General features: G+C 43.8%; 1 protein-coding gene across 10 annotated transcripts in view; it reads right to left on the reverse strand.

Moving 5' to 3' along the window:
• The window catches only part of LOC112239015 (unconventional myosin-XVIIIa-like), a 208,842-nt gene that overhangs the window by 86,059 nt on the left and 108,326 nt on the right, over positions 1-14,457 (reverse strand). For all 10 annotated transcript variants that reach the window (XM_042297518.1, XM_042297517.1, XM_042297516.1 and 7 more), the window contains 8 exons: positions 13,344-13,431; positions 11,475-11,581; positions 10,110-10,286; positions 8,120-8,330; positions 6,302-6,444; positions 6,075-6,175; positions 5,846-5,909; positions 5,575-5,719 (listed from right to left, as the gene is read on the reverse strand). In XM_042297518.1, the coding sequence (XP_042153452.1) occupies positions 5,575-5,719; positions 5,846-5,909; positions 6,075-6,175; positions 6,302-6,444; positions 8,120-8,330; positions 10,110-10,286; positions 11,475-11,581; positions 13,344-13,431 (1,036 nt within the window). The remainder of the gene's footprint in view (positions 1-5,574; positions 5,720-5,845; positions 5,910-6,074; positions 6,176-6,301; positions 6,445-8,119; positions 8,331-10,109; positions 10,287-11,474; positions 11,582-13,343; positions 13,432-14,457) is intronic.

Consider the following 14,457-nt stretch of genomic DNA (forward strand, 5'->3'; position numbering starts at 1 on the left):
TCCCTCAGGAGACCATCCGCCACCTCATCAGGAGCATGCCCAGGCGTTGTGGGGAGGTCATACAGGCACGTGGAGGCCACACACACTACTGAGCCTCATTTTGACTTGTTTTAAGGACATTACATCAAAGTTGGATCAGCCTGTAGTGTGGTTTTCCACTTTAATTTTGAGTGTGACTCCAAATCCAGACCTCCATGGGTTGATAAATTTGATTTCCATTGATCATTTATGTGATTTTGTTGTCAGCACAATCAACTATGTAAAGAAAAAAGTATTTAATAAGAATATTTCATTCATTCAGATCTAGGATGTGTTATTTTAGTGTTCCCTTTATTTTTTTGAGCAGTGTAATTGTGTTCCAAAAAAGGTCCAGTTGCCAGGACCTTACAAATTCTATCTAGACACCGTTGCCCTAGAGCACACAAAAACTATACATACCTCGGCCTAAACATCAGCACCACAGGTAACTTCCACAAAGCTGTGAAAGATCTGAGAGACAAGGCAAGAAGGGCATTCAATGCCATCAAAAGGAAGATAAAATTTGACATGCCAATTAGGATCTGGCAAAAAATACTTGAATCAGTTATAGAACACATTGCCCTTTATAATTGTGAGGTCTGGGGGTCCGCTCACCAACCAAGAATTCACAAAATGGGACAAATGCCAAATTGAGACTGCCTGCAGAATTCTGCAAAAACATCCTCTGTGTACAACTTAAAACACCAAATAATGCATGCAGAGCAGAATTAGGCTGATACCAGCTAATTATCAAAATCCAGAAAAGAGCCGTTAAATTCTACAACCACCTAAAAGGAACCGAGTCCAAAGCTATCACCTACAGAGAGATGAATCTGGAGAAGAGTCCCCTAAGCAAGCTGGTCCTGGGGCTCTGTTCACAAACCCAAACAGACCCCACAGAACCCCAGGACAGCAACAGCAACACAATTATACCCAACCAAATCATGAGATAACAAAGATAATTACTTAACACATTGAAAATAATTTACCTAAAAAACAGAGCAAACTAGAATGCTATTTGGGCCTAAACAGAGAGTACACAGTAGCAGAATACCTGACCACTGTGACTGACCCAAAATCAAGGAAATGTCTCTATTCCTCTGAAAAGTTTGTGGGTGTAATGTTAACTGTTGTTAATTATCTATTTCACTTGCTTTGGCAATGTAAACATACTTTATGTTTCCCATGGCAATAAAGCCCTTTAAATTGAATTGAGAGTGAGAGAATAAAAGAGTAAGAGAGTTTGAGTGAACAGACAGTAGGGACATGACAAAATGTGCACTGGGGCCTCCCAGACGGTAAGGACACAACAAAATGTGCACTGGGGCCTCCCAGACGGTAGGTACACGACAAAATGTGCACCGGGGCCTCCCAGACTGTAGGGACACGACAAAATGTGCACCGGGGCCTCCCAGACTGTAGGGACACGACAAAATGTGCACCGGGGCCTCCCAGACTGTAGGGACATGACAAAATGTGCACCGGGGCCTCCCAGACTGTAGGGACATGACAAAATGTGCACCGGGGCCTCCCAGACTGTAGGGACATGACAAAATGTGCACCGGGGCCTCCCAGACTGTAGGGATATGACAAAATGTGCACCAGGGCCTCCCAGACGGTAGGAACACGACAAAATGTGCACCGGGGCTGCCCAGACGGTAGGGACATGACCAAATGTGCACCGGGTGTGAGTGAATGCAAGCGTGGCAACTGTTGTTGACATGAGACTGGTCTAGTCCCAGCCCACCCCCCGCAGCTTCATAATTCCACCCAACTCAAAACCCTGCTGCAGCCCTGTGTATATGAAAGACAAGCAGTACACATGCACGCACACGCACACAGAGAACACAGTCCATGGAGACGAGGCAGTCTGGAGCCTAATGATTCTAAAAAGTTCATTACCACATTCATCTAGGTCTGTGACTGCGGGGGAGGCAATATCAGAGAGCATGAATAAACATTCTCTAGACTAGCAGCACAGAGACACAGCTATTATATCTGTCTTTATTAACATAAGAGAAATGTCTGCACACATTCAACACTCCAACAGTTTTATAAATTAAACAACTACAAATAACTTTTCCCAGCCTCCTTTGTGCGCAGCGAGAGAACAAAGTTAGCGCTCCTCTCTCGGAGGCCTAATGAATGGCTCGGCATGTGGCCTGTTCATATCTTCCAACTCATTATTTAATTAAACCACTCATGGATGAGAAGCAAATGTAATTTACGATGCCATCACGCTTCATTTGAGTTTGTATTCCTTATCTCTGGGAAATAACACAGACACACAATAATTTAGATTTTGATCACGGCACTTCTGTGTGTTTTTTCAATGCAATGCATGAATGGCCTTACAGTAAAGGACTCATAGCCTATACACATACACACATGCATACAGTACATACATACAGTACATACATGCATATAGTATATACAGTACATACATACATGCATACAGTACATGCATGCATACTAGAGGTTGACCAATTTATCGGAATGGCCAAATAATTAGGGCCGATTTCAAGTTTTCATAATTGGAAATCGGTATTTTTGGACACCAATTTGGATTATATATATATTATATATATATATATATATATATATATATATATTATATTTTTTTTTTTTTAAGCACCTTTATTTAATCTTTATTTAACTAGGCAAGTCAGTTAAGAACACATTCTTATTTTCAATGACAGCCTAGGAACTGTAACGGTTTTCCTTAGGTGAAAGAGAGTCAGACTGAAATGCGGCGTGGCTATTGCGATCCATGTTTAATGAGACAAAGTAAACACGATCAAATACAAAAACAAATAAACGTAACACGAAAACCGAAACAGCCTAATACTGGTGCAAAGTAACACAGAGACAGGAACAAGGACAATCACCCACAAAACCCAACACCAAACAGGCTACCTAAATATGGTTCCCAATCAGAGACAATAACGAACACCTGCCTCTGATTGAGAACCATATCAGGCCATACATAGAACTAGACATGTAACATAGAATGCAAACTCAGCTCACACCATGACCAACCAAAACATAGAAACATACAAAGAAAACTATGGTCAGGGTGTGACAGGAACTGTGGGTTAACTGCCTTGTTCAGGGGCAGAACGACAGATTTTCACCTTGTCAGCTCGGGGGATTCAATCTTGCAACCTTACAGTTAACTAGTCCAACGCTCTAACCACCTGCCTATCATTGCACTCCACGAGGAGACTGCCTGTTACGCAAATGCAGTAAGCCAAGATAAGTTGCTAGCTAGCATTAACCTTATCTTATAAAAAACAATCAATCAACCAATCATAATCACTAGTTAACTACACATGGTTGATGATATTACTAGTTTATCTAGCGTGTCCTGCGTTGCATATAATCGATGCGGTGCGTATTCGCAAAAAAGGACTGTCCTTGCTCCAATGAGTACCTAACCATAAACATCAATGCCTTTCTTAAAATCAATTCACAGAAGTATATATTTTTAAACCTGCATATTTAGCTAAAAGAAATCCAGGTTAGCAGGCAATATTAACCAGATGAAATTGTGTCACTTCTCTTATGTTCATTGCACGCAGAGTCAGGGTTAATGCAACAGTTTGGGACGCCTAATTTGCAAGAATTTTACGTAATTATGACATAACATTGAAGATTGTGCAATGTAACAAGAATATTTAGACTTATGGATGCCACCCATTAGATAAAATACGGGACGGTTCTGTATTTCACTGAAAGAATAAACGTCTTGTTTTCGAGATGATAGTTTCCGGGTTCGACCATATTAATGACCTAAGGCTTGCATTTCTGTGTGTTATTATGTTATAATTAAGTCTATGATTTGATAGAGCAGTCTGAGCGGTGGTAGGCACCAGCAGGCTCGTAAGCATTCATTCAAACAGCACTTTCGTGCATTTGCCAGCATCTCTTCATTGCACTGTTTATGACTTCAAGCCCATCAACTCCCGAGATTAGGCTGGTGTAACCGATGTGAAATGGCTATCTAGTTAGCGGGGTGCACACTAATAGCGTCACTTGCTCTGAGACTTGGAGTAGTTATTCCCCTTGGTCTGCATGGGTAACGCTGCTTCGAGGGTGGCTGTTGTCGATGTGTTCCTGTTTCGAGCCCAGGGAGGAGCGAGGAGAGGGACGGAAGCTATACTGTTACACTGGCAATACTAAAGTGCCAATAAGAACTTTCAATAGTCAAAGGTATATGAAATACAAATGGTATAGAGAGAAATAGTCATATAATTCCTATAATAACTACAACCTAAAACTTCTTACCTGGGAATATTGAAGACTCATGTTAAAAGGAACCACCAGCTTTCATATATTCTCATGTTCTGAGCAAGGAACTTAAACGTTAGCTTTCTTACATGGCACATATTGCACTTTTACTTTCTTCTCCAACACTTTGTTTTTGCATTATTTAAACCAAATTGAACATGTTTCATTATTTATTTGAGGCTAAATTGATTTTATTGATGTATTATATTAAGTTAAAATAAGTGTTCATTCAGTATTGTTGTAATTGTCATTATTACAAATACATAAAAAAAAAAAAAAACTATTTTAATTTAAAAAAAAATAATCGGCCGATTAATCGGCACCGGCTTTTTTTTGGTCCTCCAATAATCAGAATCGGTATTGAAAAATCATAATCGGTCGACCTCTAATGCATACAGTACATACATGCATACAATACAGGCAGCACATACAGTACATACATACAGTACATGCATACAGTACATGCATACATGCAGCACAGACAGTACATATATACAGTACATGCATACAGTACATGCATACAGTACAGGCAGCACAGACAGTACATACATACAGTACATACATACATGCATAGTTATGTTGTTTTTTATGTATCACTGAAAACTTTCTAAGAGATCCCTGTTGGGAGCAGAAAACACTGAGTGGAGACAACAAAGCTGTCCCTCCCTCCTGCCCCTGCCTCTGCCTCCTGCCCCTGCATCCTACGCCTCCCTCTGCCTCCTGCCCCACCCTCCTACCCCTGCATCCTACCCTCCTCCTGCCCCTGCCTCCTTCTCCGCCACCTCCTCCTCCAAACTCTTAAAGGGATACTTTGGGATTTGGGCAATGAGGCCTTTTACCTACTTCCCCAAAGTCAGATGAACGTGTGGATACCATGTTAATGTCTCTGTGTTCAGTATGAAGGAAGTTAGAGGTAGTTTTGCTAACTAGCATTAGTGCAATGACTGGAAGTCTAGCGCTAGTTAACAACTTCCTTCAAACCACACGCTGAGACATAAACAAGGTATCCATGAGTTTATCTGACTCGGGGGAAGTTGATAAAGTGCCTCATTGCCAAAATATCCTTTTAACAGCCACTCTGCCCCATGTCTACCTCTCTGGCTGGCATGTTGGAATTGCGCTTTATCTTCTCCTATAACTAACCATCACTTACTGCATCCTAACCTGGCTGGATTAATTCAGAGTTCTCAGTTATTTAGTTCAGTGAGTAGGGTAGTGGGCCAGCAGAGATCCTATAGTGAGTAGGACAGGGCTAGGGGTCCTTACCTTTGGTGGCCCCTGCGGCCCCCAGGTGGTAGATGGTCCCCAGGATGAGCCACAGAGCCCTCTGCTCCTCCACTGAGATGCCCAGCACCTTCATGGCTGCCTGCAGCTTGGTGAACTGCTGAGACGACTTCTGTTTGTCCTCCAGCTACAGAGAGAGGGGAGGGAGGGAGGTGGTTGAAGGACACAGTTAAGACAGTTTTCCAGTTGTCCTACAATTCAGAAAATGACATATAATACACATTATAATAAGAGCATAATAACAGCATTTTACTTTAGACTGAGGCACAATTCCGAAGGCGCTGTTCTCTGCAAAGTGGTTAAAGTGCAGCTCCGTTCTGAGAGGAAAGAGGAAATTAACAGGTTTAAAGGACAGTAAATAGCTAGTTTAAACCACAAGGTTAACATGAGAACAAGATTATATACACAAGACCAAGCTTCTACAATGGACTGCAACCACTCACTTCAATTCAATCCCAATTGAGAGGGTGTAGAGGGCTCACCTGAGAGTGCTGTCAGCTCCGGACATCATGTAGTAGAACACGTTGAAGGTGGACTCAGTCTCCGGCCATTTGGTCACTCTCAGCTTCTCAAGCAGCATGGTCTGAGGTACAGGAAAAGGACAACAAGATATCAATATGTGTGTGTGTGTGTGTGTGTGCGTCAGTGTCTATGCCGTGTGTGTGCGTGCGTCAGTGTCTATGGCGTGTGTGTGCGTGATACTGCCTACCTGTATGGATGCGGAGGCCACCTGGCCAGCCTGGTCGAAGTCCAGAGAGACAATCTGAGAGAAGCGGCTGGCATTGGTGTTCATGGAGGTGGAGCTGTTCCCAAATGCTTCCAGGATGGTGTATACTGCCTGCCACTTCTCCCCTGCACAGACCGAGGGAGGGAGGGAGGGAGGGGGGAAGAGTACAATTAGTGGAAAGCTTTATTTATTTCAAATATCATGTCAGTGTTTTGGGATTTCACATTCAATACTGTTCCACTGGTGAGGGGATTAGACTACCATCTTTGATAATCATGTCATGTCAGTTAGGCTTTGTCAATTATTCCCTTAGTGGAGCTCATTTCCCTATTTCGACATCAAGCTGAGCAGGAACACCTCATCACTCAGAGAGTAGGGCTACCAGTCAGACTCACTTAACCCTAATGATCAAGCTGAGCAGGAACGCCTCGTCACTCAGAGTAGTGCTACCAGTCAGACTCACTTAACCCTAATGATCAAGCTGAGCAGGAACGCCTCACCACTCAGAGAGTAGGGCTACCAGTCAGACTCACTTAACCCTAATGATCAAGCTGAGCAGGAACGCCTCGTCACTCAGAGAGTAGGGCTACCAGTCAGACTCACTTAACCCTAATGATCAAGCTGAGCAGGAACGCCTCGTCACTCAGAGAGTAGGGCTACCAGTCAGACTCACTTAACCCTAATGATCAAGCTGAGCAGGAACGCCTCGTCACTCAGAGAGTAGGGCTACCAGTCAGACTCACTTAACCCTAATGATCAAGCTGAGCAGGAACGCCTCGTCACTCAGAGTAGGGCTACCAGTCAGACTCACTTAACCCTAATGATCAAGCTGAGCAGGTACGCCTCGTCACTCAGAGAGTAGTGCTACCAGTCAGACTCACTTAATCCTAATTGCTTCTGTACGTAGCTCTGGATAAGAGCGTCTGCTAAAGGACTAAAATGTCAATGTAAAAGTAGTTATGTGAAACTTATAGAGCCTACTGCACCTCCCATAGCAGCTCCCCTGTTTAACAGTCTAGTCTAGTAGTGTCTGGGTTATGGAGCTCTCATTAGCCCATTATAGCTAACCAGGAGAAGCTGAGGAGTTTTTTGCTAATTATCCCCCATCTCCACAGGGCATCATTAGGGGCTCCCTCATCCACCCCCCACCCCCACACACACACACAAATGCACACTAACATTCTCACACACACACACACCTGGAATACTGAGCCAACTACAACCGCTCTTCGAACCAAAAGGTTTTGGAGCCAGCTTCCATCGAGCTGTCCCTCTCTCCTACTCCTCTCCCAAATTCTCAGTAACACCCTTACACTCTCCCACATGCCTACCTCTCTGGCTGGCTGGTATGTTGGAACTGCTCGTTATCTTCCCCTACTAACTAACACATCTACTGCACCTGTTATAACGGCTGGATTTCTGCTGAGTTCTCAGTCAATTAGATGACACTGATCTAAATCAGTAACAACTCAGTGAATGTCCTCCTGTGTACAAACACATGTGGAGCCATTAGATTGCCTTAATTAGCTATTAGGTTATTAAGACTAATTACCTACAGAGTAATTAAGTTACTTAATAGCTGTGGTGGTTTAAATTAACACTGAAGTAATTAAGCCACCATCTCGGACCAAACTAAGGTGATTATAACAGTCCTTAAACATTCTTTACATTTTATTTATACATTTCCCTCAGTCATTTAATAGACAAAAATCCCTGACTACTAGCTTTACTGCTTGCTGGGAGGAATTGAGCTGGCCAGAAGGAAAGAGGTTAACTCATCCTAGTGGAGGACTCTCTCACCAGAGAAGATCTTTCCGGTGCTGCCAGCGATGGAGACCAGGTACTGGACCAGGTGTTGACAGTTGGTGGTCTTGCCACTGCCGCTCTTCCCCAGCAGCACGATGGACTGGTCCTGACGCGTGGTCAACAGGTTCCTGTAGGCCGACTGAGCCACCGCGTAGATGTGAGGTGCCGTGTCCTCTCGCCTGCAACCCTTAAACATGTGCATCACCTGATGGGACCGAGGAGAGGGAGGGAGGGAGAGGGGTTGGGGGAAAGAAAGGCACAAAACACCTCTAGTCCTCCCAGTGACTCCTGTACGGTCCTCAGAGGGGCTCTGTGTGTGTGTGTGTGTGTGTGTTCACACGCGCACGTCCTTACAATTGCCACATTCCCAGCTAAGCACCCTGTCTGTAAGGTCTAATGGGTAGTAGTTCCATTATGAGTGATGAGAGTTAAGTAGATAATACAACCTACAGGCCTCATCAATACGGTCACCTCTAAATCTCATTAGGATAATTGGATTTCATTGTCATGTTGTGGACCACTGAAGACGTCCCTCTCTATCCTCCTAGTCATCTCTCCTGTTTTAATTCATCCAACCTCCTCTCCCTAACAGGAAATACTATGACATAATAGCAAGGAAATACACAATAAATAATAGCATTAAGTACACCCCAATGGGTACATCAAACAACATGCATCATACCATTCTAAACGGAGAATAAACCAGAATCACGTCAGTGGAGTGGTACAGATACACTACCGTTCAAAAGTCACTTAGAAATCTCCTTGTTTTTGAAAGATAAGCACATTTTTTGTCCATTAAAATAACATAAATTGATCAGAAAAACAGTGTAGACATGGTTAATGTTGTAAATTACTATTGTAGCTGGAAACTGAAGATTTTTTTATGGAATATCTACATAGGTGTACAGAGGCCCATTATCAGCAACCATCACTCCTGTGTTCCAATGGCACGTTGTGTTAGCTAATCTTAAAAGGCTAATTGATCATTAGAAAACCCTTTTGCAATTATGTTAGCACAGCTGAAAAAATTGTCCTGATTAAAAAAACAATAAAACTGCCCTTCTTTAGACTAGTTGAGTATCTGAAGCATCAGCATTTGTGCGTTCGATTACAGGCTCAAAATGGCCAGAAATAAAGAACCTTCTTCTGAAACTCGTCAGTCTATTCTTGTTCTGAGAAATGAAGGCTATTCCATGCGAGAAATTGACAAGAAACTGAAGATCTCATACAACGCTGTGTACTACTCCCTTCACAGAACAGCGCAACCTGGCACTAACCAGAATAGAAAGAGGAGTGGGAGGCCCCGGTTCACAACTGAGTAAGAGGACAAGTACATTATAGTGTCTAGTTTGAGAAACAGACGCCTCACAAGTCCTCAACTGGCAGCTTCATTAAATAGTACTTGCAAAACACCAGTCTCAACGTCAACAGTGAAGAGGCGACTATGGGATGCTGTCCTTCTAGGCAGAGTTCATCTGTCCAGTGTCTGTGTTCTTTTGCCCATTTAATCTTTTATTTTTATTGGTCAGTCTGAGATATTACTTTTTCTTTGCAACTCTGCCTCGAAGGCCATTATCCTGGAGTCTAAAGAAGGCCAGTTTTTTTCAGCTGTGCTAACATAATTGCAAAAGGGTTTTTAATGATCAATTAGCCTTTTAAAATTATAAACTTGGATTAGCTAGCACAACATGCCATTGGAAGTGAGTGATGAATGCTGGTAATGGGCCTCTGTACGCCTATGTAGATATTCCATAAACAATCTGCAGTGTCCAGCTACAATAGTCATTTACAACATTAGCCATGTCTACACTGCATTTCTGATCAATTTGATGTATTTTCTATGGACAAAATATGTTGCTTCTCTTTCAAAAACAATAACATTTCTAAGTGACCCCAAACTTTTGAACGGTAGTGTATGTAGTGTATGTTCTCATGAAATGTGTGAAGACATGCATCTGCTGTGTGGGTCCTCTCTCCTCACCTTCTCCGAGTACATGGAGGGAGCGCTGAGGGGATTGATGATGATCATGTTGGGCCCAGCGTGTGTGTGGATGAGGTTTCCCCCGTAGCGCTGCCGCAGGGAGTGCATCACACTGGACTCATTGAGGTACTGCAGCAAGGCCAGGTCCTCAGAGCGGTCAAACGACGGGGGGTTCGCCTGGGACGGGAGCAAAGGTCAAAGGTGAACGATTAATGACTGAGAAGTGTTTATAGCTTTATTAAAGGAACACTCAGCAATACGAAAACATCATACATAACTGAGACTCTGGCTGTCTGAAGTGGGACTGCTCACAGAAACGACCAAAAACAACAGAATTCGGATCTGCCAAGACTACCACCTTGCCTTTTGATAAGCCAAGTTTAAGTTTCTCCAGGTTGCCTACACCTATTTCATATTTTCAGATTGATTTAAAAGTCCTCTGTAGGGGTAGAGGCTAGGGGTCCATATGAGACTGGAAATCTGACTAGTAATGTCTTGAGTTTCACTGAGGAGTAGAGGAGCAGTATTAAGAGACGATGAGCAGAGATTTAGTATGCCACACCATGACTTGCCACCAGGAATCTGATGCCAAGTCTTTGATGCAATTAAAACAGATGTCTCCTTCCAACCTCAGACGGGTCCAAGTTTGCACTTCCTTAATCAAACAGATGGTTCAAACGTTTGATTAGATGACGACCTTGACACTGTTGAAAACACTAACTGTCCAAAGTCACCCTTATTATCTGTTCACCCTACGAGAGTTAAATGACTGTACATAACACCAGGAGGGGATTTCAACTTTTTCTTTGTCCTGAAAGCAGAGCAGACATCCTCTAGTCAAGGTCTTGGAGACAGCATGTTGTGAATGATGGGAGGTTTTTCTGCATTGTGCCAGAACAGTTTTTAAAGCGTCCTGTAACAGATATCTCCGTGATTCGGGCCTGGTGCCATATCTGTGCGAGTCACCTGATTGAGGCCTGCCAAACTCACACCTGTTCCCCTCTAACCTGTCCCCTTGTCCATAGACGTCCCACAACCCCTGGGCCAGATACAGTCTGCATCCTGGCTGACCATCTGTGTTTGATTCTGGCTCCAGACGGGATGACTGACGGGTGCCAAGACCCCTTCCCTCCTTCTTGGATATTTCCCCTACATGCCCCCCCCAGGTCGATCTCTGCTTCATGGACCTCCTAACGGACTAGCCTATACCCTAACGGCAAAACTAAGATTGACTTTACTTGATTGCATAGACTATGTCTTCTCCTTTGACCCTCTAAAGGAACTAGAGTTTAGCCCCATAACAAAACTAAGATGGAGGCTGTAAAATCAAGTAAAATACATTGAATGTGTAGTCCCCCCCCTCACCTTCTCCACGTCATCGTCATCTACGTCCAGTACTGTCCCGTCATGTTCCAGTTTGATCTTCACCTTCCCCTCCGGCAGAGAGCCTGCCTCCGTCTTCAGCAGCGTCGCTATGGACACACAAACAACTTATTGGGATATACAGCGCATTCGGAAAGTATTCAGACCCCTTCACTTTTTCCACATTGTGTTACGTTACAGCCTTATTCTAAAATGGATTAAAATAAAATATTCATCAATCTACACACAATACCCCATAATGACAAAGCCAAAACAGTTTTTTTTTTTTTTTGTGGAAATGTATTCAAACAAAAAAAACAGAAATACCTTATTTACATAGGTATTCAGTCCATGTGCTATGAGACTCTAAATTGAGCTCAGGGGCATCCTGTTTCCATTAATCATCCTTGAGATGTTGCTACAACTTGATTGAAGTCCACCTGTAGTAAATGATTGGAAATGCACACACCTGTCTATTAAAGGTCCCACAGTTGACAGTGTATGTCAGAGCAAAAACCAAGCCATGAGGTCAAAGGAATTGTCCATAAAGCTCTGAGACAGGAGTGTGTCGAGGCACAGATCTGGGGAAGGGTACCAAAAAATATCCGCAGCATTGGAGGTCCCCAAGAACACAGTGGCCTCCATCATTCTTAAATGGAAGAAGTTTAGAACCACCAAGACTCTTCCTAGAGCTGGCTGCACAGGTAAACTGAGCAATAAGGGGAGAAGGGCCTTTGTCAGGGAGGTGACCAAGAACCCGATGGTCACTCTGACAGAGCTCCAGAGTTCCTCTGTGGAGATGGGAGAACCTTCCAGAAGGACAACCATCTCTGCAGCACTCCACCAATCATGCCTTTATGGTAGAGTGGCCAGACGGAAGCCACACCTCAGTAAAAGGCACATGACAGCCAGCTTGGAGTTTGCCAAAATACATATAATAGGACTCTCAGACCATGAGAAACAAGAGTCTCTGGTCTGAAGAAACCAAGATTAAAATCTTTGGCCTGAATGCCAAGCGTGATGTCTGGAGGAAACCAGGCATCGCTCATCACCTGGCCAACACCATCCCTACAGTGAAGCATGGTGGTGGCGGCATCATGCTGTAGAGATGTTTTTCAGCAGCAGGGACTGGAAGAATAATCTGGATCGAGGGAAGGATGAACAGAGCAAAGTACAGAGAAATCCTTGATGAAAACCTGCTCCAGAGCACTCAGGACCTTAGACTGGGGTGAAGGTTCACCTTCCAACAGGACAAAGACCCTAAGCACACAGCCAAGACAATGTAGGAGTGGCTCTGAATGTCCTTGAGTGGCCCAGCTGGTGCTCGGACTTGAATCTGATCAAACGTCTCTGGAGAGACCTGAAAATAGCTGTGCAGCAATGCTCCCCATTCAACCTGACAAAGCTTGAAAGGATCTGCAGAGAAGAATGGGAGAAACTCCCTAAATACAGGTGTGCTAAGCTTGTAGCGTCATATCCAAGAAGACTCGAAGCTGTAATCGCTGCCAAAGTTGCTTCATCAAAGTACTGAGTAAAAGGTCTGAATACTTATGTAAATGTCATATTTCAGTCTTCTTTTAATTTATACATTTGCAGAAAAAATAAATACATTATTGCTTTGCCATTATGGGGTATTGTGGGTAGATTGATGAGGGGAATTAAACATTTTAGAATATTCCTGTAAAGTAACAAAATGTGGAAAAAGTTAAGGGGTCTGAATACTTTCCGAATGCACTGTAGCTTATTGGCTGGAGTGTGCACAGACACGATATCAGGAAAAAACAATAGCATATAGTTTAAAAGCAAGGGTAAAAATTAGCAGGGCCAGAGCTCTGCACCTCTCCTGATCTAAAATGTAAGGCAGGAACTTACCCAGGGAGAAGCCATCCTTGTGGACCAGCCAGACCTTCTCTGAGCCGTACCATGCCTGCTCTGCGGCTATCTGCTCCTCTGTCTTCACCTGGAAGTGATGGTGGAGAAGACAACAGTCACATACACACAGCAGAACAATGACCTTAGGCCAGGTTACCTTTCACGGGGCCTTTCTGTGGCTGCAGTAGCTACCACTCAGCAGTTTTCAACCAAAGAGAGGTTTTAGATTTGAGAGGACATGTGCTCCCTACACACACACCTGTTCACATCAATAACATTCACTCATGTGTGTTTAAAGTAGCTGGTTATCAGGCCAGCGTTGAGAGCTTATAGCATGTTACACAGTTATGTATAGTAGCATTGTAAATAATGGGCTGACAGCGGGTATGCAGAGGACTTTCTAATAGTACATGTGATGAAAGGCAGGGTGCTGGAGAGGCTTCAGTAGAGCAGGCAGAGGACTTTCTATTAGTACATGTGATGAAAGGCAGGGTGCTGGAGAGGCTTCAGTAGAGCAGGCAGAGGACTTTCTATTAGTACATGTGATGAAAGGCAGGGTGCTGGAGAGGCTTCAGTAGAGCAGGCAGAGGACTTTCTATTAGTACATGTGATGAAAGGCAGGGTGCTGGAGAGGCTTCAGTAGAGCAGGCAGAGGACTTTCTATTAGTACATGTGATGAAAGGCAGGGTGTTGGAGAGGCTTCAGTAGAGCAGGCAGAGGACTTTCTAATAGTACATGTGATGAAAGGCAGGGCGCTGGAGAGGCTTCAGTAGAGCAGGCAGAGGACTTTCTAATAGTACATGTGATGAAAGGCAGGGTGCTGGAGAGGCTTCAGTAGAGCAGGCAGAGGACTTTCTAATAGTACATGTGATGAAAGGCAGGGTGCTGGAGAGGCTTCAGTAGAGTAGGCAGAGGACTTTCTAATAGTACATGTGATGAAAGGCAGGGTGCTGGAGAGGCTTCAGTAGAGCAGGCAGAGGACTTTCTAATAGTACATGTGATGAAAGGCAGGGTGCTGGAGAGGCTTCAGTAGAGCAGGCAGAGGACTTTCTATTAGTACATGTGATGAAAGGCAGGGTGCTGGAGAGGCTTCAGTAGAGCAGGCAGAGGACTT

Source organism: Oncorhynchus tshawytscha, linkage group LG14, assembly GCF_018296145.1.
Source record: "Oncorhynchus tshawytscha isolate Ot180627B linkage group LG14, Otsh_v2.0, whole genome shotgun sequence".
Taxonomy (NCBI): Eukaryota; Metazoa; Chordata; class Actinopteri; order Salmoniformes; family Salmonidae; genus Oncorhynchus; species Oncorhynchus tshawytscha.